This window comes from Eriocheir sinensis, chromosome 57, assembly GCF_024679095.1.
Source record: "Eriocheir sinensis breed Jianghai 21 chromosome 57, ASM2467909v1, whole genome shotgun sequence".
NCBI lineage: Eukaryota > Metazoa > Arthropoda > Malacostraca > Decapoda > Varunidae > Eriocheir > Eriocheir sinensis.
In genome coordinates this window covers 6806139-6832480 of record NC_066565.1, presented here as the reverse complement: position 1 = coordinate 6832480, position 26342 = coordinate 6806139, and the positions used below count along the sequence as shown (strand labels likewise).

The following is a 26342-nucleotide window of genomic DNA, read 5'->3' as shown; positions in this document are numbered from 1 at the left end:
TCCTTTTGCTTCCTTCCTTCCTTCCATTCCTTCCTCTCCATCGTTTTCCTTTTGCTTCCCTTCCTTCCATTCCTTCCTCTCCCATCGTTTTCCTTTTGCTTCCTTCCTTCCTTCCCATTCCTTCCTCTCCCATCGTTTTCCTTTTTGCTTCCTTCCCTTCCTTCCCTTCCTTCCTCTCCTTCCCTTCCTTCCTTCCTTCCCTTCCTTCCTTTTCCTTCCCTTCCCTTCCTTCCTTCTCTTCCTTCCCCTTCTCTTCCTTCCTTCCTCCTTCCTTCCCTTTTCCTTCTCTTCCTTCCTTCCTTCCTTCCTTTTCCTTCCTTCTCTTCCCTTCCTTCCTTCCTTCCTTTCCTTCCTTCTTCCTTCCTTCCTTTTCCTTCCCTTCCTTCCTTCCCTTCCTTCCTTCCTTCCTTTTCCTTCCTTCCTTCCTTCCTTCCCTTCCCTTTTCCTTCCTTCCTTCCTTTTCATTCTCTTCCCTTCCTTTCTTTTCCTTCCTTCCTTCCTTCCTTCCTTTTCCTTCCTTCCTTCCTTCCTTCCTTCCTTCCCTTCTCTTCCTTTTCCTTCCTTCCTTCCTTCCTTCCCTTCCCTTCCCTTCCCTTCCATTCCCTTTCCTTCCCTTCCCTTCCCTTCCCTTCCCTTGTTTCTCTTGCCGTCCCATCTCTTCTCCTCCTTTCTTGTGACCTCAACTCTCTCTTCACTCCTCCCATCCTCCCCTCCCTTCTCTATCTCACCCTTATCCCGCCCACTCAGCTCCTCCTTCCTCCCCCAGGTTGAGACGAGCCAGTACATGGTGGGGGAGGAGGTGGCGGTGGGGGGGGTGCTGCTGGCTGCGTCGGAGAACACCACCCATCACCGGTGAGGCCTGGCTATGTGTGTGTGTGTGTGTGTATTTACCTAGTTGTATTTTCCTAGTTGTATTTTCCTAGCTGTATTTACCTAGTTGTATTTTCCTAGCTGTATTTACCTAGTTGTATTTTCCTAGTTGTATTTTCCTAGTTGTATTTTCCTAGCTGTATTTACCTAGTTGTATTTTCCTAGTTGTATTTTCCTAGTTGTATTTTCCTAGTTGTATTTTCCTAGCTGTATTTTCCTAGCTGTATTTACCTAGTTGTATTTTCCTAGTTGTATTTTCCTAGCTGTATTTACCTAGTTGTATTTTCCTAGTTGTATTTTCCTAGCTGTATTTACCTAGTTGTATTTTCCTAGTTGTATTTTCCTAGCTGTATTTACCTAGTTGTATTTTCCTAGCTGTATTTTCCTAGCTGTATTTACCTAGTTGTATTTTCCTAGCTGTATTTACCTAGTTGTATTTTCCTAGCTGTATTTACCTAGTTGTATTTTCCTAGTTGTATTTTCCTAGCTGTATTTACCTAGTTGTATTTTCCTAGCTGTATTTTCCTAGCTGTATTTACCTAGTTGTATTTTCCTAGCTGTATTTACCTAGTTGTATTTTCCTAGTTGTATTTTCCTAGCTGTATTTACCTAGTTGTATTTTCCTAGCTGTATTTTCCTAGCTGTATTTACCTAGTTGTATTTTCCTAGCTGTATTTACCTAGTTGTATTTTCCTAGCTGTATTTTCCTAGCTGTATTTACCTAGTTGTATTTTCCTAGCTGTATTTACCTAGTTGTATTTTCCTAGTTGTATTTTCCTAGCTGTATTTACCTAGTTGTATTTTCCTAGTTGTATTTTCCTAGCTGTATTTTCCTAGTTGTATTTACCTAGTTGTAGTTGTACAGAGCCTGGGCTGTACGCTGGTGTGGTCTCGTCTCCATATCTGCATTTATCCAACGTTTCCTTAAAGCTTTGCACACTCCTCGCTGATACTACATCCTCACTTAGTCTGTTCCAAACCTCTATATTTCTTTGTGGGAAGCTATGTTTCTTTGTCTTTCAAGCATCTTCCCTTCCTCAATTTTTTACTGTGTCCTCTTGTGTTCCTGCTGGTAATTCCTCCTGTTAGTAGTTTAGTAGTGTGTGTGTGTGTGTGTGTGTGTGTGTGTGTTGGGATAGGTGTGTCTGTCTGTGTGTATCCATCTATCTATCTATCTGTGTGTCTGTCTGTCATCACTTCTCACCCTTTCCCTCCACTCCCTTCCACTCTACTGCCCCTTTCCTTCACTTCCCTTCCCTTCCCTTCCCTTCCTTTCTCTTCCCTTCCCTTCCTTTTCCTTCTCTTCCTTTCCCTTTCCTTCCCTTCCCTTCCCTTCCCTTTCCTTCCCTTCCCTTCCCTTTCCTTCCCTTCCCATCCCTTCCCTTTCCTTCCCTTCCCTTCCCTTTCCTTCCCTTCCCTTCCCATCCCTTCCCTTTCCTTCCCTTCCCTTCCCTTCCCTTCCCTTTCCTTCCCTTCCCTTCCCTACCCTTTCCTTCCCTTCCCATCCCTTCCCTTTCCTTCCCTTTCCTTCCCTTCCCTTCCCTACCCTTTCCTTCCCTTCCCATCCCTTCCCTTCCCTTCCCTTCACTTCCCTTTTTGCTTTCTGTCCCTTTCTTTTCCTTCCCTTCCCTTTCCTTCCCTTTCCTTTCCTTATCTTCTGTTGCTTTCTCTCTCCTTGCCTTTCCTTCCCTTCCCTTTCCCTTCCTTTTCCTTCTCTTCCCTTCCCTCCCTTTTCCTTCTCTTCCCTTCCCTTCTTTTCCCTTTCCTTCCCTTCCCTTCCCTTCCTTTCCTTTTCCTTCCCATCCCTTCCATTCCATTCCATTCCCTTTCCTTCCCTTCCCCTTCCTTTCCTTTTCCTTCCCATCCCTTCCATTCCATTCCATTCCCTTTCCTTCCCTTCCCCTTCCCTTCTCTTTCCTTCCCTTCCTTTTCCTTCTCTTCCCTTCTCTTCCTTTTCCTTCTCTTCCCTTCCCTCCCTTTTCCTTCTCTTCCCTTTTCCTTCTCTTCCCTTCCCTTCCTTTTCCTTCTCTTCCCTTCCCTCCCTTTTCCTTCTCTTCCCTTCCCTTCCTTTTCCTTCTCTTCCCTTCCCTTCCTTTTCCTTCTCTTCCCTTCCCTCCCTTTTCCTTCTCTTCCCTTCCCTTCCTTTTCCTTCTCTTCCCTTCCCTTCCTTTTCCTTCTCTTCCCTTCCCTTCTTTTCCCTTTCCTTCTTTTCTCTTTCCTTCCTTTTCCTTTTCTTTTCTTCCCTTCCCTCTCCTTTCCTTCCCATCCCTTTCCTTCCTTTTCCTTCTCTTTCCCTTCCTTTTCCTTCTATTTCCTTCTCTTCCCTTCCCTTCCCTTCTGTTCCCTTCCCTTCCCTTCCTTTCTTTTTCTACCATTTATTATTTGTTAACATGTTCCTTGCCCACACCTCCTCCTCCTCCTCCTCCTCCTCCACCAACACCCCCTTCCTCACACTCCCCTTATTCTCAGGCTAGTGGTGGGATGTGTTCAGTCTTCTTCACACCCTTCCTCTACCTCTTCTTCACCTTCCTCCTCCTCCTCTTCTTCTCCTCCTCCTCACATTCCCTCTTCTCAGGTCACTGGTGGGATGTGTTCAGTCTTGTTCACACCCTTCCTTGTACATCTTCTTCACCCCCTCTTCTTCTTCCTTCCGTCTTGCCTTAAACACACACTTCCTCCTCCTCTTCCTCCAAACATCCCTTCTCCTCCTCTTCTTCCTCTAAACACCTCCTCCTCACATCCCTCCTCCTCTCAGGTCAATGGTGGGATGTGCTTGACCTTGTTCACACCCTTCCTTGTACCTCTCCTTTACATTCCTCTACTTCCTCCTCCTCCTCCTCCTCTTCCTCCAAACATCCCTTCTCACATCCCCCTTCTCCTCAGGTCATTGGTGGGATGTGTTAGCCTTCTTCACTCTTCCTGCACATTCCTCCTCATCTTCCTTGCACTTCTTCATACTCCTCCTCTGACCCCCCACCCCTCCTCACTTCCCCCTTCTCCTCAGGTCATTGGTGGGATGTGTTAGCCTTCTTCACTCTTCCTGCACATTCCTCCTCATCTTCCTTGCACTTCTTCATACTCCTCCTCTGACCCCCCACCCCTCCTCACATCCCCCGTCTCCTCAGGTCAATGGTGGGATGTGCTAGCCTTCGTCACTCTGACTGAACATTCCTCCTCATCTTCCTTGCACTTCTTCATACTCCTCCTCTGACCCCCAACCCCTCCGCACATCCCCCTTCTCCTCAGGTCATTGGTGGGATGTGCTAGCCTTCTTCACTCTTCCTGCACATTCCTCCTCATCTTCCTTGCACTTCTTCATACTCCTCCTCTGACCCCCCACCCCTCCTCACATCCCCCTTCTCCTCAGGTCACAGGTGGGATGTGCTAGCCTTCTTCAATCTTCCTGTACATTCCTCCTCTTCCTCCTTGCACTTCTTCACACTCTTCCTCTGACCCCCCTCCTCACATCCCCCTTCTCCTCAGGTCACTGGTGGGATGTGTTCAGCGAGGAGGTGTGGTCGGTGGTGTGTGCGGAGGGCCTGTACACCACCCAGGGCACACTCTGCTGCCTCTCGCCCCTTGGACAGCTCTTCCTGGTCAACCCCAACACCTCCTCCACTGTGGTGTGTTGAGGGTGCAGGTTTGGGGGGCGGGTGGTGGGGGGGTGACGGGTGTGTGGGGTGATGGGTGGGGGGCATTTTTTCTGCCTGTTGTGTTTTTTTGAATTTTTTTGTTGTTTGTTCTCTCAGAAATCAATGTTCTTTTACACTATTTTTGTATTTTTTTGTTTTTGTTCATTTTTTTTTTGTTTGTTGTTTCTCAAAGTTATCAGTTTCTTTATATTCCAACTTTATTATTCATTTCCAGAGGTGGGCGCGGTACTGAGTAGTGTGGTTGCAGTACTTTTTCCGGAGTAGTGCGGTTGCGGTAGTGCGGTCCCATTTTTTCTTTCCCAGTGCGGTACGCGGTGTGCGGTGCTGTGGTAGTGGTAGTCAAAATAAAAAAATACTTCAGTGTCTATCCTGGCTACCCAAACAAAGGGAACATGCCTAAAATAGTACAGTTGCCTTAATTTACAATAGATTTTCCCAAAATAAAAGAAATAACAAATCAAACAGCTACAAATGCACTTTTGGAATCAATTTATTTAATATTTATCATATTTTAGATATAATAGAAAAATATTCTCCAGTTTCCTCAGACCTCAGCTCTCCTCCTCCTCCTCCTTGACTGCCTCCTGCCAGTCCATGGCTTACTCCTTGTAACCGAGGACCTTAGGATTTTTTAAGCTCTTAAAAATTTAAAAAATCGTCCGGCACCACGGACGGGTCTGGGGTTGAAATGGCCGGCACCGCGCAGGTTAGAGAAGACCCGCAGTGTATTAGTTAAGTCTGTCTATTTAGTATTTAATTTTGAACAATAACTGAAAAGTCAGAATGACTGAATCACTGATTCTGATGACTGATACTGATTGACTGATGGAGTCTGGTTCACTACAAAAAAATAAAAAAAACATTTCTGTGAGCAGCAGCAGTGTGCCGCGCTGCAAATGTCGTCTTCGATAGTTTTCAAAGTACCGCTGGATTTTTTAGTGCGGTCCGCGGTAGTGCGGTACTTTTTTTGTGATGTGGTAGTACCGCACTTGCCCACCTCTGTTCATTTTTTTCTATCACCAAAATCTCCTTACAACTATTTATTCCTCAATCAAAATCCTCCTTCAACTATTTTTTTTCTTTCTCTTTTCCTCCATCAAAATCCTCCCCAACTGTATATTTTTCTTTTTTCCATCTTCAAAGTTTCCCTTCAACTGTTTTCACCTTTCAGTTTGCTCAATTTTTGCCAACTTTCTTCTTCCCTTCACCTCTAGTCCTTTCACTCTTCACTCTTCTTAGTTTGGCCATAAGGATTAGATAGAAAGATTGGTTCCCTTGTGTATCAGTTTATTTTGTACATTAATATTACTGTGTGTGTGAGGAGGGGGGGGGAGGGGGCATGGGGTGGTGTCTGTGGGTCCATAAACATACTGTGGGGTGACATACTGTGGGCCTCCTGAGAGAGAGAGAGAGAGAGAGAGAGAGAGAGAGAGAGAGAGAGAGAGAGAGAGAGAGAGAGAGAGAGAGAGAGAGAGAGAGAGAGAGAGAGAGAGAGAGAGAGAGAGTCTACATTTCTACCCTTGAATACTACCAGCTACATCTCTCTCTCTCCCTCTCCTTCCCTTCTCTCTTTGCCTCTGTCTCTCCCTTTCCTTCCCTTCTCTCATTCACCTCTACATCCCTTTCTCAATCTCCTCCTCCCCAAACTGCCCCTTACACCTCCCCCCTTCCCCTAACTCCTCCCTTTAAACAGCCCCTGGATCCGCCGCCGCTGCCCCCAAGCACCAGCAGCACCGACAGCAGCGTGGTGGTCAGCGTGAGCCAGCGTCCGGAGGTGCTGTGGGTGGTGACGGCTGACGGCAGGGTGTTCATCCGCGCTGGGCTGTCGGCGTCGTCACTCATCGGCACACACTGGGACGAGTTGGACCTGACGCAGATTGGTGAGGGTTGACGCTGGTGGTGCTGTAAAGAGGGACTTGGTTGAGGTATTGCTGGGGGAAAGAGGAAGGATTGGGAGGGGAAGGAAAGGGAAGAGAAGACTAGGGAAGGAAGAAGGATGATTGGTGAGGGTTGATGCTGGTGGTTCTGTAAAGAGGGACTTGGTTGAGGTATTGCTGGAGGAAGGAGGAAAGAGGAAGGATTGGGAGGGGCAGGGAAAGAAAGGAAAAGGAAGAGGAGATAAGGGAAAGAAGAAGGATGATTGGTGAGGGTTGACGCTGGTGCGGCTGACGAGAGAGGGACTGGGTTAGGGGGTGCTGTGGAGAGCGAGACTGGGTTGGAGTGTTTGCTGGGATAGGAGGAAGGGTGGGGAAAGGAAGGGAAGGGAGGGAAATGGAAAAGGGGAGGGAGAAGGAAAGGGAGAGAGGGATTGGGTTGGAGTATTTGCTGGGATTGGGGAAGGGTGGGGGAAGGGAAGGAAGGGTTTGCTGGGATAGGGTGGGGGAAGGGAAGGAAGGGTTTGCTGGGATAGGGGGAAGGGTGGGTAAGGGAAGGGAAGGGAAGACTTTAGTTTAGATGCTGACAACATGGCAACTTGTATTATTGACACAAGTTAAAAGCGCAGTATGGTGAAGTCTTGTATTCAGCGTGTTAGGGCTTGGTAACTCAGATCAATCGCTACCCTAATTCTCATTTGGCGACCATATTTAGCAATTATTTCCCCCTCCAGCAAACACTTGGTCATATTTTTGTATTTGACAAAATTTAATGTGTTCCCTTACGAATCGCTTGCTAAATGTTATTGGTGTATTTCCTTGCCTAAAGATTATCGGTGTTATACATTTACGATCTCAGTTTTCAGCTGATGAAACAGTCGTGAGGGAGTGTGTGCATGTGATATCTTGTGTGTTACTACTGGCTGATGTCCACCGAGTGTGATATGGCATCAAAGGCCTGTCAGGTGCTGGAAGGAGTGATGTGGGGTGACAACAGTAGTGTGATAGTGTGCTGGGGATTATTGCCAAAAGGGGGAATATGGTCAGGAAATGAGAGTTAGGGCAGTGACTGGTCTGAGTTGCCAAATGCTGGACTACTGTAGTATTGCTATTACTGCTACTAAAACTACTACTTATATTACTACTATTATTACTAGTACTCCTATTATTACTATTACTACTACCACCACCACATCTCACCTGTCCATCGTCCTCAGGTGACATCCAGCTGTGCCACATCTCCTGCGGGACGGAGGTGGTGTGGGGGGTGGACACCAGGGGGGGCGTGTACATGCGGCAGGGCCCCCTCACCCCCTGCCTCACCCAGGCGCTGCCCCCTGCCTGGATACAAGTGGAGCCCTCCGTGGGAACCCATGTGGAGTTTACTAAGGTGGGTGGGTGTGGGGGTGGGTGGGGGATGTTTGGATCCTGAACAAGACCTTGAGACTGTGTGGAGGAAGACATGAGGAGGATGACCACCAGGGAGGAGAGAGTCTGCCATCGTCAAGAGTGGGAGAGAGACAGCCCGGCCAGCCCCATAAGGAAGAATAAGGAAATTAAATGAAAAGAGAAGGAATGAGTCTCTCCCACTCTCAACGATTGTAATAACACGTATTTCAGGAATACAACAGTTAAGCGAATTTCACAAAATGAAAAGCTTCTCTCTCGCTAAATCAGCTTCCTCAAGGTTGGGCGTTCTGCATCATCTCCGCCAGTTCTTCTCCCCTGCACATTTGCTATCCATATACAAGGGCCTTGTCCGCCCTCGTATGGAGTATGCATCTCACGTGTGGGGGGGCTCCACTCGCACAGCTATTCTGGACAGAGTGGAGTCTAAGGCTCTTTGTCTCATCAGCTCTCCTCCTCTTACTGATAGTCTTCTACCTCTTAAATTCCGTCGCGATGTTGCCTCTCTTTCTATCTTCTATCGATATTTTCACGCTGACTGCTCTTCTGAACTTGCTAACTGCATGCCTCCCCATAGCTGGGCACGATAACAAAAAACCTGATTCCCGATACCCGATAACTGATAGTGGAAAACCTTATCGGTGATAACTGATATTTGTTAACTGGAGACACAAGTATAGGCGATACCCAATATAAATTCACAATTCTGATACTAGCTAGCGATAAGTCTGATAGGCGAAAACGATACTATATTGATATTTCAAATAAAAAACATAGATGAATTAAAATTTTCATTATCTGTATTTTGGAAAACTTACAAAACCTGAAAACCACACGTTGACACGTACCTATGGACGGTAATACTAGAACGCCTGAACCTTGTTGTGTTATTTGGCGTCCCCACCGTCAAAGCTGGCGCTTGTGTTTACAAACACTGGTCTCTCGTGAACTGTGCATGCTCAGAGCAACAAGCGTAGACCTGTACAGTCTCACGAAGCTTTTTTCAACTGTAATTAAGAGTTGCTGGAAGGCTGAATCAGACATACAGTACCACTACCACCATCCCCGCTGTTTCTAGAACGACACTCTGTACGAGTTGTATTTATATGTACAGAGTGTCGTTGGTACTGTATATCTGATTTAGCCTTTCAGCAACTCTTTATATAAAGTGTTAAAAAGCTTTGTGAGACTATACAGGGCTATGCTTACTGGTCTGAACATACGCAGTTCACGAGAGACCAATGTTTGTAAACACTGGTGCTGTTTGACGATGGGACACGAAATAACACAACACCCGGTCACCTCACTGACTCTTATCATGATGACGGCGACGCGGCCGCCATCACTACTTATTCAGTTATTCTTATTTATCACCATTAACACTTTAACAGCCACTTCAGTAAAGAAGCTCTGAAGCACTGGGAACCGGAACACTGGCACTCACTCCGTCACTCGAGACGCAGCTGAGAGGCCACGTGATAACACAAGCCGCTGGTCTCTGTTTGTGCTCTTTACAACGGGATCACAAATTTGAGGCAGTGAATAATAATTTTTTGGGCAAAGTTAAATGATTTTTCTCTCCGATATATTGATTTTTGAGTCTAACATAAAAAAACCTAGTGTTTTAATGTTGATGATCTAAGTATGAAATCTCTTCACTGAAGATATTTCATACCCTGAAGTTTTTTCATACAACACCGGGCGCCCGGGCCACGCATGCGCAGTAGGGAGGAGACAACGTCTGTTTTTTCCGAGGTGGAAAAAAATAGCGATTATCGCTAGTTTGGTTACAACATTAAAGCACAGGTATATCCACTCACTCTTCTCAGAAACTAAAGACTGGGAGGTGCTGTGAAGAGGAGGAGGAGGAGGAGGAGGAGGTGTTGAGTGTTTTTAGTTGCTTAATATGAAAAAGATTAAGAGGAAGGGGATGAAGGAGAGAAATACAACAGATTAAATGAAGGGAATTAAAAGAAAAAACAGGAACAAGAACAGAATGAAGGACAAAAACAAGGAGAAGGAGGAGACGAAGAAGAAGGAAAACCACACCACACTCACCCACCTGTCTCCTCCCCCGCCAGGTGTTTGTGGGTTCGCGCCTTCACCTGGTGTGGGCGCTGGACACCTGCCTGCGTGTGTATGTGCGCCAGGCCATCTTCCCCGAGCTGCCGGTGGGCCTGTCGTGGGTGCTGGTGCCGGGCCTGGCCGCCACACACCTCTCCATCAGGTGTGTGGAACTGTATTGTTATTACTATTACAATCATTCTTTTTCTTGACAGCTTTTTACCTACCTTTGTTTTTTTGGGGTTGCTGTTTTAACTCGGCAGCAGCGGGGATCATGTTTCTTAATGGTCCCTCCAAGCAAGAAAAAATTAGATAAAATCACCCCTCACACAAACCATTTCATAATATATATCAAAGCATTTGTGATCAGATTATGTATCATCTATTTTTGGGGGTTTATATGATGTCACAAATTTGGGCCATCATTGCTACACGGTAAAGCCACAATTTTGGCCCGTCGCTGCTTCACGGTAAAGCCACAAATTTGGCCCGTCGCTGCTACACGGTAAAGCCACAAATTTGGCCCGTCGCTGCTGCACGGTAAAGCCACAAATTTGGCCCGTCGCTGCTGCACGGTAAAGCCACAAATTTGGCCCGTCGCTGCTACCGGGTTAAGGCTTTGTGTGTGATGTGTGTTGTGTTGTGTTTGTAATGTTTCTTTCCAGCATGTGTGTGGGTGTGGTGTGCAGGATATGGAAGGCTGGTAGTGGTGGGCAGGTGGGTCCATGTTAGAGCCTAGAATGGGTACTGGAATTCTTTTACTACTGTACTAAGATCTAATGAATAATAGACAACAAAAACATTAGATGCAAACACACAAACCAATGGGAAAAATTATAATAGGTGAAGCAAATTGGACCTAACCCCTATTTTGTCTTTTCATTCACTATGTAAGCCATTGGTGTTCAGTCATATTCATCATACATAGATGAAAGAAGAAATAATAAGGCTACTGTTGAGTGATGAGTGAGGTGCATTGGTAAGACAAAGGGTGGTGGTATCTGAGGTGGGACAGACAGGCGCGCTAGATGAGAATTTTGTTATTTTAAAGATGCAAGATCTGACTCTACTGTTACTATTACCTTGATGTGTGTCTTATCTTGTTAACCGTGTAGCAGTGACGGGCCAGGCCACCGTGTGGCTTTACCGTGTAGCAGCGACGGGCCAAATTTGTGGCTTTACCGTGTAGCAGCGACGGGCCAAATTTGTGGCTTTACCGTGTAGCAGCGACGGGCCAAATTTGTGGCTTTACCGTGTAGCAGCGACGGGCCAAATTTGTGGCTTTACCATGTAGCAGCGACGGGCCAAATTTGTGGCTTTACCGTGTAGCAGCGACAGGCCAAATTTGTGGCTTTACCGTGTAGCAGTGACAGGCCAAATTTGTGGCTTTACCATGTAGCGAGGACAAATTTGTGGCTTTACCGTAGCAGTGACAGGCCAAATTTGTGGCTTTACCATGTAACAGACAGACCAAATTTGTGGCTTTACCATGTAGCAGCGAGGGCCAAATTTGTGGCTTTACCGTGCAGTGACGGGCCAAATTTGTGGCTTTACTTGTAGCAGTGACAGACCAAGTGGCTTTACCGTGTAGCAGCGACGGGCCAAATTTGTGGCTTTACCGTGTAGCAGCGACGGGCCAAATTTGTGGCTTTACCGTGTAGCAGCGACGGGCCAAATTTGTGGCTTTACCGTGTAGCAGCAACAGGCCAAATTTGTGCCATGATATAAACCCCCAAAAATAGATTATATATAATTTGATCACAAATGCTTTGATATATATTATGAAATGGTTTGTGTGAGGGGTGATTTTTTCTCATTTTTCTCGCTTGGAGGGACCATTAAGAAACGTGATCCCCGCTGCTACCGGGTTAAGTACAAACATGTAATAAAGCATTCTGTTTCTCCCTCCAGCGAGGACCAGGTGGTGGCCCTCACGCCGCGCGGTGAAGTGTTCCGCCGCATGGGTGTCTCTGCCAACAACTTCATTGGTGACGCCTGGGTGCGGGTCCCCGGCAGGCTGGCAGGGCTGTCTGGTGGGTGCCGGGGGGGGGGGTTGTTAAAAGTCATGATGTTTTAGTAGTTTGTCTATCATTAACATTTTGAGTAATTCACAAATAGTTTATTGTCATTGTTTTGAGTACTACTACTACTACTGCTAAGAACTTTTTGGTCAAGTGGTTAGTTTGCCTGTAAACCTGGGGAAGGTAAGTTGTGGTAACCCGGATGTCACACTGGCCGTGTCCCACCACAGGCTCAAGGGCCAATGTAACGGAGATAAGCACTGAGGCCGTGCACAGCTATAGCTTATACCCCAAACTTTACCTTGCCTTACTACTGCTACTACTAATATTAACCCCTTCAACACGAGGACGCGTATACTGTGTCCTTGCGTGCCCCGTATCATATCCAAGGACGCGCATACTGCGTCCTGGCTCGCTTTAGCCAATACACGAGTTATTTTATCTATATTTATGCTTACATCTCAAAATTATCAATTAATTTATGTTTCTTTATGTGCACCATTTAATTGTGCATGTTTTCATATATAATACATGATGATTATGTTGAGTTTATGGTTGAAAACTTGTTATATTCTATAGCGACATTTGAAATTTGGCGCGCACAGCGATCCCATTTAATTCTGCATGTTTTCATATATAATGCATGATGATTATGTTGAGTTGATGGTTGAAAACTTGTTATATTCAATAGCGACATTTGAAATTTGGCGCGCACAGCGATCCCGGATACAGCGCGGGGCGCTGTTTTGGGCCAGCTGTAGTGAAGGGGTTAATACCATTAGTACTGCTACACCACCACCACCACCACCAATAACTCCCATCCTCTCCTTCCTCCACAGTCACCACTGACAACACTCTGTGGGGCCTCAACGCCTGTGGACACCTATGTAAACATCACAGCAGGGAGGTGGACTGCTTCACCACCGCCTCCACCTCCACCAATGAAGACCCCTCCACTGATCCAGACCCTACCACCACCATCACCACTGCTGAACGCCTCCACACCATCTCTCTTTCCTCCGAAACTGAAGATTGGGAGGTGCTGTGAGGAGGAGGAGGTGGTGTTGGGTGTTTTCAGCGGCTTAACACAGGAGAGATGAGGCAGAGGAAGAAGGAAAACAAGAACAGAAACACAATGAAGATTAAAGAAAGAAAATTATAAGAAAAAGGACAAGAACAGGAAGGACAAAAACAGAAGAGGAAAAAGTGAAACAGGAACAAAAACAAACAAAGATTAAAGAAAGAAAATTATAAGAAAAGACAAGAACAAGAACAGAAAAAGGACAAAAACAGAAGCTAAAAGTGAGGAAAAAGTAGATACAGTCATACCTCGGTTTACGAGTTTAATTCATCCTGAAATTTTGCTCGCAAACCAAAAAACTAGTAAACCAAAATGGATTTCCCCATTTAGATTAATGTGAATCCCATTAATGCATCCCATATCCCAAAAATATTACCAGAAATGATTTTACATATTATTTTATACAGAATAAAAGTAATTTTACTAACAAATAGCAATTTATATATAGTATAAAATATATAAATGACTACTCTAGTATAACTTAATAATATAGTCATAATATAGTGCTGAAAACACAAAGATTGCACACTGGAGCATAAACCTAAACGTACATGAACACGCGGCCCCGCGCTACTTCTGTGAGTGTACAAAGTGGACTGATGGGGCGTCACACTGGGTGTTTTCCTCCTGCTGTTGGAGCAAGGAGCAGCCACAGTTGCCTGCACTCCCAACTTAGAGTGAGTTTTTGGTTTGGGTAAACACTCCTGTCCTCCCGTCCTTGAAGCCATGATCGTACCCACAGCCACTTCTTCCTTCACTTAACCGTAGCAACAAGTCCATAATTTGAGTAACAGCAGCACAAGCCTAATAGCCCTTACTTTGCAAATGGTGCCATGGAGATACAGGGAGACTGGTTTGTTTACGTTGTGAATACAGGCAACCGACCTTGGTTGTGTGAGACACCAAGAAAAGTTGGAGTTGCCGGTTGTGCCTACCACCAACATAGTTGTAGGAAAAAGGCCCAGTGTGACACAAGCTTCAGACCGCCTTCCCATTGTCTTTTGCTCCGAGCGCTGTCTTGCGGCAAACAAAGGGAACCCACGCTTGCGTTTCTGCCTTGTACAATCAGGATGCTATTACACCAAGGCATTTATAGTGATTTTTTTTGCTTGTAAATCAACACTCGTAAACTAAGGCACTCGTAAACCGAGGCATTACTGTATTTAGATGAAGACAAAGATAGAGGAGAAGGAGGAGAAGGTTTATACAGGAAGAAGGGAAGAATATAATGGAGAAAACCAAAGAAAACGATAAAAAAATGTGATACTGTATAATTCCAGTGTGTGTGTGTGTGTGTGTGTGTGTGTGTACAGAGGGTTGGGTGTCTTGTTACGATCACCTTGTTTGTTTGTTTGTGAATCCATAGTTTATGATCTTTAACATTTATAATAAAGGAGTTTGAAGTTTGTTCATGCGTGTGTTTGTTTTTCCAATGTTGTGGAGGCCAAAGACATCGTGAAAGGAAAACATGGCGGTGGTGGTGTGAGGGAGTGCAGCAGGCAATAACAGAGAAGAGAGATGCATATAAGAGGCGGCAAAGAGAGAGAACTGAAGGAAATAAAGGAAGATACGAGGAGAAGTTGAGACTAGCCAAGAGAGCAGCAGCAGTGGTGAAAGGGAGGTCCTGGACAGAATGGAGTCTGAACATTGTCACTGCAGAAGGAAACAGAAAAATGGCAAAGCAGATGAAGGAAGAAAGAAAGGATGTTATTGGGGCAAGATATGTTAAGGATGAACATGGTAATATTAAAGTTGAAGAGGCTGAAATAATGCAAAGATGGAAGAGGTATTTTAGTGAACTACTGAAGGAGGAAAACCAATACGAGCTAGAGGATCATTTAAAGGTTGAGGGTCCCGTACTGGGTGTGGCAGAAAAAGAGGTGGAAGAGGCACTGTGAAAGATGGAAAGAGGGAAAGCTCCAGGCCCATCGGGAGTGACAACGGATCTTTTGAGGTATGTGGGAGAAACTGGAGTACGGGAGCTGAAAAAGGTCTGAGTTGATAGAGACACAAGAGAGGGCTCCGACAGAGTGGGGGAGTAGCTACACTATCCCTATTTATGAAGGAAAGGGAGATGCACTCGTGTGTGGAGAGTACAGAGGAGTGAGGTTGCTAGAGCATGGAATGAAGTTGTGGGAGAAGATTCTGGAGAGAAGGTTGAGAGGTATAGTTAAAATAGAGGACATCCAGTTTGGCTTCCAGCAAGGCAGGGCAACTACTGATGCTATATTTGTGATGAGGCAATTGCAGGAGAGATATAAGGAGAAGAAAAAGATGTTGTATCACGTTTTTGTGGATTTGGAGAAGGCGTTTGACAGAGTTCCAAGAGAAGTGATTGCATGGGCTCTGAGAAGGCAGATGGTTCCTGAGAGATTGATCAAATTGGTGATGGCATTGTGTGAAAACTGAATGAGTAAAGTGAAGGCTCCAGCTGGAATATCAGAGGAGTTTAGCATCAGAGTTGGGGTCCATCAAGGGTCAGCACTCAGCCCACTGCTGTTTATAGTAGTGATGCAGGAGGCTACGAAAGAAACTAGAGGAGAGGGCCTGAAGGAGCTGTTGTATGCAGATGACCTGGTGTTAATGGCAGAATTGGAGGAGGAGGCTGGAAAAGTTCAGGGCGTGGAAGAGGGCAATGGAGAGAAGAGGGCTGAGGGTGAACATGGAAAAGGCAAAGGTCGTGATATCTGGACAGGAGCCGATGATAAGAATAGAGAGTGGGAGATATCCGTGTGGTTGAAGAGGGGTGAGGGAGAACTCGGTGTGGTGTGCAGGATGTGAAAGGTGGTGTCATCAGAGATGTTCGGGTGTAAGAGATGTGCGTAGAGCTGGTGTAGACTTCCGTTGTCCGACTTGTGTTAGAGGAGGACGGATAGAGGTGGAAGTGAGGCAAGTGCGGATGGGTGAAGCCCCTGTGGAGGTAGTGGACAGCTCTTGCTGCCTTGGGGATGTCATACGGTGTGCAGGAGGAGCAGAAGCTGCAGTGAGAGGGAGGACAGCTTGTGCTTGGAAAAGCTGGAGGGAACTGGCAAGCTTATTAGTGATCCAGAATATCCCGATTGGCAGCAGAGCACAGGTGTACAGAGCGTGTGTGAGATCGGTACTCCTGTATGGGGCAGAGCTTGGGCTACGACGAAACAGCTGGAAGCACTATTGATACGGTGTGATGTGAGAATGCTTAGATATTTGATGGCAATCAGATGGAAAGATGGCATTTCAAATGAAGAAGTGGTGAGGAGGAGTGGCCTGGAGGAGTTTCTGAGTAAGACCAGATTAAGGTGTTTTGGACATGAGGAGAAGAACACATCCTGAGACGAGCACTGAACGTTGAGGCAGAGGGCAAGACCACCAGGAAGGCCAAGGAAGACGTGGAGAAGGGTGGTGGAGGAAGACATGAGGAGGCTGAATATCACGGAAGAAATGGCTGTGGACCGGCAACAGTGGAGGAGGCTCAGAGCCCGTCCAACCCCACCACAGGGAATAAATGGACGGTTAACAATGATGATGATGATGATGATGATGATGTGTGAAGAAGAGGAAAAAGAGAAAAAGATCAAGAAGAAAAAGAAAATGACAAAAAAAGGAGGTAAAAAAAACCCACGGAAAATAAAATAAAATTATTGAGAAAAAGTAAAGATGATAAGCCGAGTGTGTGTGTGTGTGTGTGTGTGTGTGTGAGAGAGAGAGAGAGAGAGAGAGAGAGAGAGAGAGAGAGAGGGGGGGGGGGGTGGAGAGAGAGAGGCAGAAAATAAAGGAAGTTAGAGGAGAGGATCAGATGGGAGTGGAGGAATGAAAGGCAGGCAAAAGAGAGGAGGAAAAGGATGTGGAAAAAGGAGAAAAAAATGTAGGTAGAAAATCAAGAGGGAAAAAAAAAATATCTCGGTTCGGTATAGGAGTAGCATTAGCGGTATGAGAAGAAGGAAAAGGCATGACACAAAAGAAGGACTAATCAGGTTAAATAACGAGCCTGTGATACACGGTGCTACCGAGCCAGAAACTAAACAGCGTCTGGGTGGAGTGCCACGAGCCCGGAGTTGGTGTTGACGGACTATGTGGGTGACGGGCCTCCAATCGGTCACACGGAGTAGTTAGTCCGGGCTAGGAAGCACCTACGATTTTTAAGTGAAACTTGCACTGTAGTGACACGACTATGCCTGATGAGCGAGCCTCCCATAACCCACTTAGTCACTGGGGTACCTCTTTGGGCGACTGGTAAAGGAGTGGCTCTCCCGTTACGCTGGTCGCGGGTTCGATCCCCGGCGCCGGCAAACCTTTCCTTGTCTGGATTAATTTCTCGTGTGTTTCGTTACACGCAGAGGACGTGTGGGAGTGTAGTAAAAGAGTAAAAATTCTGGCATTTCAGCACTTGGACTTATTTTTTTTACACTGATTTTATACAATTTCGATGTGCTGATTTCAAATCTGATGAGTCCCAGACGATAAAAGTTGAGCGTTTTTGTAGACATCTATTGAAAGCAGGTCTTTAAAATCATGGTAAAGGGCACTGGTTATCTCCATTTATACCTATCTAGAGCAAAAACTCGGCCAAGATTGACAAATTTGAATGGAGTTCTGTAAAATTAATTTAAAAGTCAACACCTCACATCATTAACTGGACAAAACTGGACCATGTTCACCACTGACCAGCAGCTCCATCAGGCGGCTGTTGGCATAACCAGGGTACGTGGACGGTGGACCTCTTCAGTAAATTTGTCCCAAGGCTTGGCGGCATGCACATGCTAATGAGCTTTGTAGGTGTACTGATGGCAGGAAGTGGCCTTGAACCCATTCGTAAATCTACATTTGCTGGAGTGCCTAAACTGCTTTCTGGCGAGTTCCCCAAAAATGTAAGAGCACTGCGCCTTGTTGTAGAGGAACTTTTGCCTCCAGTACTGGTCAGTCAGGAACTTCACACAATACCGGAGCTCATTGAATACCTTGATGCCAAAAGCCAGCAGAGTAACACAACCAAGCTATGAGTTGGTGGCCTCAACAAACCTGTATTCATCATCATGACATTTGTTCGAGCAGAGAGGGAAGGTGACTGGACACTCCATCTGTTTGCAGTGGAAAAAAATGCTCCCCTATTTTTTTGCATCACGTCATGTCAATTATGCACGCTATGGGCTCTAATATCTGCGGTCTATGCAACGTCTTGATCCCGAGCTTCTGAAGAGGTTCATGTCTGGAGAGCATGTCATGCTTCCCCAAGATGGCCTGTGGAATGCTGTATGGTCAGATCTCTTCATTGAGACCACCTACATGCGATATGGCAAAGGACCATCTGGCGTCACAGGATCTACTTTGAATGAATCCACTCCTGCCATTCGGGCACCATCTCACAGCACACGTGCACAGATGATGAATGACCCGGAAGCGATGAAAGATGGAGCAGCTCAACATCTTGTCACCTCCCACAAGGAGGAGCAACTGACGCGCATCAAGGCAGATGCGGCGTGCTCTGACTTCTGCAGATGCAGGGGCCAATCAAGCTGCCAAAACTCGTTCAGTCTGAACAAGACAGCAGTGATGACAGTGACGATGAGCCGGAATAAATACCGTGTGAATATATTGTTATAAACATTACATTTTGTCAGTATTTCTGGAATTGTTTCAAGAACTGAACACTCATAACCCGTCCTGTGATACCATTACCTACGATATAAAGGCTGTGTGCACCTTTTCATGTGTGGATAAATCAGTATAACCGTTTTTCAAGAAATATTATCGGATTGTTTTGTCAACAGAAATATAAAATATGACATATAATTTACACCTTCAATAAACATTTCATTTCATTCTCAGCTTTCTTGGATTTTTGCATTTTTACATCCGGTCTGGCACTCATCATATTCGGATTCAACACAAAAATAGTCTATAAACAGTCATGAAAACTACTATATGTTAAAAGACAAGGTCTAACGATTTCTAGCTTGTCGCCGGTTTGACACAATTCAAACATTTCGGCGGCCAAGCACATATGAGAAAATTTTTCGTGGGAGCTTTGAGCATTAATTTTCCCGGGGTAGTTTTATGACCCTGGTGGTAGTGTGACCCTTCTGTAGCATGAACCTAACAAAACACTCATTAGAACCCGATTGATGTCCCTTTTAGCATCTAAATACAGGTGATGTGAGACGGAAGCGTCAAAAATACCGATCAAAGTTACTCAAGCGATATTCCATGATTCTGCGTTGGCACTCGTTGCGATAGGCACCAGTGCGCCTCTGCAAGTCACCATTCAGTTTTTAGATACGTCAAGGGGATAGACATGGGTGATTTAGATGAACTTACACTAAAAACCGATGTAAGAACACGTAGTAAAAATGGTATAAGCTGGATACATTCAAGTTCAGGAAGGAAACAAGTAAGAACTGGTGGATGAGTGGAACAAATGAATCAGTTGTGTAGTTGAGGCAAACAATTGAAATCTTTAAATGGAGGTTAAATGTAAGAATATGGAGGGAAAGGAAGGGGGAGGAGGAAGGAGTTAAGGGAAAGGAAAGGGAGGGATAGGGAAAGAAAGGGGGAGAGAAGGGAGGAAAGGAAAAGTGTGAAGGGAAGGAAGGATATGGAGGGAAAGGGGAGAGATGGGAGGAAGGGAAGGAAAGTGAGGGGAGAATATAAAGGAAAAGGAAGGGGGAGAGAAGGAAGGGAGGAAGGGAAGGGAAAAAATATGGAGGGAAAGGAAGGAGGAGAGAAAGAAGAGAAGATTATTAGAGGAAGGCAAGGAGAGAATATGAAGGAAAGGAAGGGAGAAGGAAGGAAGGAAGGGAAAGGAGAAGGAAGGAAAAGTTGGAAAGTTTCGTTTAGTCGGCGCAACATCTGTGGTCATATGCCGGAGAGAGACAGAAGGGGAAGGAATTATAGGAGAAGGGAACAGATCCCAGGAGACAGGACACAACCCCCGATTAATGCCTGGTGCCCATTCACTGCTGGGTGGACAGGGGCGTAGGGTATCGGAAAAGCCGCCCAAATTTTTCCACTCCGAACCCGGGCTCTCTCAGTTGTGAGCCGAGTGTGCTAACCACTGCATCACGAAGCCTCCGGAGAAGGAAGGAAGGAAGGGAAGGAAAGGAAGGGTGAAGGAAGGAAGGAAGGGAAGGGAGAAGGAAGAAAGGAAGGAAGAAAGAAGGAAGGAAGGAAGGGAAGGAAAGGAAGGGAGAAGGAAGGAAGGAAGGAAGAAAATGAAGGAAAGGAAAGGAAGGGAAGGAAGGAAGGAAGGAAGGGAAGGAAAGGAAGGGAGAAGGAAGGAAGGAAGGGAAGGAAAGGAAGGGAAAAGGAAGGAGGGAAGGGAAAAGGAAGGAGGGAAGGGAAGGAAAGGAAGGGAAAAGGAAGAAAGGAAGGGAAGGGAAGGAAAGGAAGGGAAAAGGAAGGAAGGAAGGGAAGGAAAGGAAGGGAGAAGGAAGGAAGGAAGGGAAGGAAAGGAAGGGAAAAGGAAGGATGGAATGGAAGGAAGGAAGGAAGGAAGGAAGGAAGGGAAGGAAAGGAAGGAGAAAAGAAAGAAATGAAGGAAGGGAGGAAGAGGAAGGAAGGAAGGAAGGAAGGAAGGAAGGAAGGAAAAGAAAGAAAGGAAGGTAAGAAGGAATTAAGGAAGGAAGGAAGGAATAGAAATGAAGGAAAAGGAAGGAAGACAGGAAGGACGGGAAGGAAGGAAGGAAAAGAAAGGAAGGAAAAGGAAGGAAGGAAGGAAGGAAAGGAAGGAAGGGAGGGAGGAAGGAAGGAAGGAAGGAAGGAAAAGGAGGTCAGGAAGGAAGGAAAGGAAGGAAGGAAGGAAGGAAGGAAGGAAAGGAAGGAGAAGGAAGGAAGGGAAGGAAAGGAAGGGAGAAGGAAGGAAGGAAGGGAAGGAAAGGAAGGGAAAAGGAAGGAAGGAAGGGAAGGAAAGGAAGGGAAAAGGAAGGAAGGAAGGGAAGGAAAGGAAGGGAAAAGGAAGGAAGGAAGGGAAGGAAAGGAAGGGAGAAGGAAGGATGGAAGGGAAGGAAGGGAAGGAAAGGAAGGGAGAAGGAAGGATGGAAGGGAAGGAAGGGAAGGAAAGGAAGGGAAAAGGAAGGAAGGAAAGGAAGGAAAGGAAGGGAGAAGGAAGGATGGAAGGGAAGAAAGGGAAGGAAAGGAAGGGAAAAGGAAGGAAGGAAGGGAAGGAAATTAAGGGAGAAGGAAGGAAGGAAGAAAAGGAAGGGAGAAGGAAGGAAGGAAGGAAGGAAGGAAAGGAAGGGAGAAGGAAGGAAGGAGAAAGAAAGAAAGGAAGAGAGAAGGAAGGAAGGAAGGAAGGGAAGGAAAGGAAGGAAGGAAGGGAAAGAAAGGAAGGAAGGAAGGAAAGAGAGGGAAAGAGAAGGAAGGAAGGAAGGGAGTAGGAAGGAAGGAAGGAAAGAGTGAGAAAGAGAAGGAAGGAAGGAAGGAAGGAAGGAAGGGAGAAGGAAGGAAGGAGAGAAAGAAAGGAAGAGAGAAGGAAGGAAGGAAGGGAAGGAAAGGAAGGAAGGAAGGGAAGGAAAGGAAGGAAGGAAGGAAGGAAAGGAAGGGAGAAAGAAGGAAGGCGAGAGAAATGAAGTTATAAGGAAGGAAGGTAAGGAAAGGAAGGAAGGAAGGGAAGGAAAGGAAGGAAGGAAGGAAGGAAGGAAAGGAAGGGAGAAAGAAGGAAGGAGAGAGAAAGGAAGAGAGAAGGAAGGAAGGGAAGGAAAGGAAGGAAGGAAGGGAAGGAAAGGAAGGAAGGAAGGAGAGAGAAAGAAAGGGGAGAGAAGGAAGGAAGGAAGGAAGGGAGAAGGAAGGAAGGAAGGAAGGGAGCAGGAAGGAAGGAAGGAAGGAAGGGAAGGGAAGGAAAGGAAGGGAGAAGGAAGGAAGGAAGGAAGGGAGAAGGAAGGAAGGAAGAAAGGAAGGAAGGGAAAGAAAGGAAGGGAGAAGGAAGGAAGGAAGGAAGGAAGGGAAAGAAAGGAAGGGAGAAGGAAGGAAGGAAGGGAAGGAAAGGAACGGAGAAGGAAGGAAGGGAAGGAAAGGAAGGGAGAAGGAAAGAAGGAAGGAAGGAAGGAAGGGAGAAGGAAGGAAGGAAGAAAGGAAGGAGAAGGAAGGAAGGAAGGAAGGGAAAGAAAGGAAGGGAGAAGGAAGGAAGGAAGGGAAGGAAAGAAAGGGAGAAGGAAGAAAGGAAGGGAAGGAAAGGAAGGGAGAAGGAAGGAAGGGAAGGAAAAGAAGGGAGAAGGAAAGAAGGAAGGAAGGAAGGGAAGGAAAGGAAGGAAGGAAGGAAGGAAGGGAAGGGAAGGAAAGGAAGGAAGGAAGGAAGGAAGGAAGGGAAGGAAAGGAAGGGAGAAGGAAGGAAGGGGAGAGAAAGAAAGGAAGAGAGAAGGAAGGAAGGGAATGGAAAGGAAAGGGAAGGGATGGAAAGGAAAGGGAAGGGAAGGAAGGAAGGGAGAAGGAAGGAAGGGAAGGAAGGGAGAAGGAAGGAAGGGAATGGAAAGGAAAGGGAAGGGATGGAAAGGAAAGGGAAGGGATGGAAAGGAAAGGGAAGGGAAGGAAAGGAAAGGGAAGGGATGGAAAGGAAAGGGAAGGGATGGAAAGGAAAGGGAAGGGATGGAAAGGAAAGGGAAGGGATGGAAAGGAAAGGGAAGGGAAGGAAAGGAAAGGGAAGGGATGGAAAGGAAAGGGAAGGGATGGAAAGGAAAGGGAAGGGAAGGAAAGGAAAGGGATGGAAAGGAAAGGGAAGGGAAGGAAAGGAAAGGAAGGATGGAAAGGAAAGGGAAGGAAGGAAATGAAAGGAAGGGATGGAAAGGAAAGGAAGGAAGGAAGGAAAGGAAGGGATGGAAAGGAAAGGAAGGGATGGAAAGGAAAGGAAGGGAAGGAAAGGAAACGGAAGGATGGAAAGGAAAGGAAGGATGGAAAGGAAAGGAAGGAAGGAAAGGAAAGGAAGGGATGGAAAGGAAAGGAAGGAAGGAAAGGAAAGGAAGGGATGGAAAGGAAAGGAAGGAAGGAAAGGAAAGGAAGGATGGAAAGGAAAGGAAGGATGGAAAGGAAAGGAAGGATGGAAAGGAAGGGATGGAAAGGAAAGGAAGGGATGGAAAGGAAAGGAAGGATGGAAAGGAAAGGGAAGGGATGGAAAGGAAAGGGAAGGGAAGGAAAGGAAAGGGAAGGGATGGAAAGGAAAGGGAAGGGAAGGAAAGGAAAGGGAAGGGATGGAAAGGAAAGGGAAGGGATGGAAAGGAAAGGGAAGGGATGGAAAGGAAAGGGAAGGGATGGAAAGGAAAGGGAAGGGATGGAAAGGAAAGGGAAGGGATGGAAAGGAAAGGGACGGGATGGAAAGGAAATGGAAGGGATGGAAAGGAAAGGAAGGAAAGGAAAGGGAAGGGATGGAAAGGAAAGGGAAGGGATGGAAAGGAAAGGGAAGGGAAGGAAAGGAAAGGGAAGGGATGGAAAGGAAAGGGAAGGGATGGAAAGGAAAGGGAAGGGAAGGAAAGGAAAGGGAAGGGATGGAAAGGAAAGGGAAGGGATGGAAAGGAAAGGGAAGGGAAGGAAAGGAAAGGGAAGGGATGGAAAGGAAAGGGAAGGGATGGAAAGGAAAGGGAAGGGATGGAAAGGAAAGGGAAGGGATGGAAAGGAAAGGGAAGGGTTGGAAAGGAAAGGGAAGGGAAGGAAAGGAAAGGGAAGGGATGGAAAGGAAAGGGAAGGGATGGAAAGGAAAGGGAAGGGATGGAAAGGAAAGGGAAGGGATGGAAAGGAAAGGGAAGGTAAGGAAAGGAAAGGGAAGGGATGGAAAGGAAAGGGAAGGGATGGAAAGGAAAGGGAAGGGAAGGAAAGGAAAGGGAAGGGAAGGAAAGGAAAGGGAAGGGATGGAAAGGAAAGGGAAGGGATGGAAAGGAAAGGGAAGGGATGGAAAGGAAAGGGAAGGGATGGAAAGGAAAGGGAAGGGAAGGGAAGGAAAGGAAAGGGAAGGGATGGAAAGGAAAGGGAAGGGATGGAAAGGAAAGGGAAGGGAAGGAAAGGAAAGGGAAGGGATGGAAAGGAAAGGGAAGGGAAGGAAAGGAAAGGGAAGGGATGGAAAGGAAAGGCAAGTGAATGAAAGGAAATGCAATGGAAGGAAAGGAAAGGGATAGAAAGGAAAGGAAGGGATGGAAAGGAAAGGGAAGGAAGAAAGGAAAGGGAAGGATGGAAAGGGAAGGGAAGGAAAGGAAAGGGAAGGGATGGAAAGGAAAGGGAAGGGATGGAAAGGAAAGGGAAGGGAAGGAAAGGAAAGGGAAGGGATGGAAAGGAAAGGGAAGGGATGGAAAGGAAAGGGAAGGGAAGGAAAGGAAGGGAGAAGGAATTGAAGGAAAGGAAGGGAGAAGGAAGGAGGGAAGGAAGGAAGGAAGGGAGAAGGAAGGAAGGGAAGGAAGGGAGAAGGAAGGAAGGAAGGGGAGAGAAAGAAAGGGGAGAGAAGGAAGGAAGGAAGGAAGGGAATGGAAAGGATAGGAAAGGGAAGGGATGAAAAGGGAAGGGAGGGAAGGGAAGGAAAGGAAGGGAGAAGGAATTGAAGGAAAGGAAGGGAGAAGGAAGGGAAGGAAGGGGAGAGAAGGAAGGAAGGTGAGAGAAAAAAAGGGAAGAAGGAAGGAAGGAAGGGAATGGAAAGGAAAGGGAAGGAAGGGGTGAATGACAGACAATTAAATAGAAGGGGAAAGAAATGGTAACCGACGGGGGGTAGGAAGCGAAGCAAAGAGGGAAAGAGGAGACAACGAAGAAGAAGAAGAAGAAAGGAAAAAAGAAGTAGAAGAAGAAGAAGAAGAAGAAGAAGAAGAAGAAGAAAAAAGAAAAAAAAGAAGAAGAAGAAAAAGAAGTAGAAAAAGAAGAAAAAGAAGAAGAAAAAGAAGAAGAAGAAGAAGAAGAAGAAGAGGAAGCGGAGGAGGAAGTAGTAATCACTTGAAAGGAAACCCGAATATAAAGCACATGACCAAAATACCATTAACACACACACACACACACACACGCACACACACACACACACACACACACACACGGGGTTCACCTGGTTCCCGCGGGCGAGGCTTCGAACGCTTGAGTCGGAGCATCGAAGCAACAGGTGAAACAGTCAATTAGTCCTCTTCTCACCTCTCGTTTACCTGCAACAAATTACCTCATGAACGTTAATTAACCCTACAATCAAATAAACACACACACACACACACACACACACACACACACACACACACACACACACACACACACACACACACACACACACACACACACACACACACACACACACAATAAAAATAGCTGTTAAAATTCAATAGCCTACGACTTCTCTATCTCTCCGTCCCTCTCTCAAGCTTACTAAACGAAACTATATAATCACTACGTTAATATACACCTTAAATCACGTTCTCCTTTTCGTTATAACTTGAATACTTCGTTATATTCACACTTACCAAGGTATTACTCAGGTCTGTCTCCCAGCAGCGGCGGACAATCAACCCCACCCATGGCTCGAGGCACACTGGCGAGCGATTGGGTGGGGTCACTGGGGCGGCTCGTCACGTGGTTGGTTGGCCGTGACGTCACTCCCTCCTCACGCGCTGGTTGGCTACTCGTGTCGCGTTCATCCTACTCGTGGTCTGTGATTGGCTGGGAGCTCCGTGTGGGGCGAAGGTGTAGATGGTGAGAGAAAACCAGTGTGGTGTTGAGGGAGATGGATTTATTTATTATTTTATCTACTTATTTGTCTGTGTCTCTGTCTGTCTACGTACCTACCATCTACCTACCTGTCTACCTACCAACCTATCTATCTCTCTATCTGCCTACCTCCGGAGTGTCCTGGCCCACGGTGTTATGACTCGCTCAGCGTGACCACATGGCGTTGTCGATATCTATGCAGGCGGACAAAGACTCGCATTCTAAGTCGCCTTTGCTCCCTGTCTTTCCGTGTGGCTGTGAGACATGGACGCTGAACAGTGACTTGGAGGGCCGTGTCGATCGATGCCTTTGGCACCAAGTGCCTTCACAGGGCCATGGGGCATCGCAGGGATGACTTCGTCGCCCCAGCGACTACTCCGTGAAAGTGAGTCGAGGCCCGTTACAGCTTAGTGCGTGGACGCCAACTCCGGCCATGCGGGCACGGGGCGTCGATCCTGCCCACAGGGTTGTTTCTTGTGAGACAGCTCTGAGTGGAGGAGGCCAGGGGACGCCCACGTGACTCATGGATAGAGCAAGTCACCGACCCTGCCGGGAGGGACTAGGGACGGACAGAGCAGCTGCATATGGAACATGGAAACGCAGGCAACAGAAAATCTTTTGTCTCATTAGGAGGTTGCCTGCTCTGGTGATTTAATCTGCTTGATAGTTACCTTGGTGGCCGCAGAGCAGCCGAAAGCACCTCGAAGGAGGGGGGGGAGGAAGGGTGGTGTGAGGGGTCATGTGGGCA

General features: G+C 46.5%; 1 protein-coding gene across 1 annotated transcript in view; it reads left to right on the top strand.

Moving 5' to 3' along the window:
- The window catches only part of LOC126984753 (tectonin beta-propeller repeat-containing protein 2-like), a 42206-nt gene extending 27824 nt beyond the window's left edge, over positions 1-14382 (top strand). Inside the window, 8 exon segments of the mRNA XM_050838813.1 lie at positions 767-835; positions 837-852; positions 4354-4493; positions 6217-6403; positions 7615-7787; positions 9886-10031; positions 11780-11901; positions 12729-14382. Of these exon segments, the coding sequence (XP_050694770.1) occupies positions 767-835; positions 837-852; positions 4354-4493; positions 6217-6403; positions 7615-7787; positions 9886-10031; positions 11780-11901; positions 12729-12937 (1062 nt within the window). The 3' untranslated portion in view covers positions 12938-14382.
- The last annotated feature ends 11960 nt before the right edge of the window (positions 14383-26342 follow it).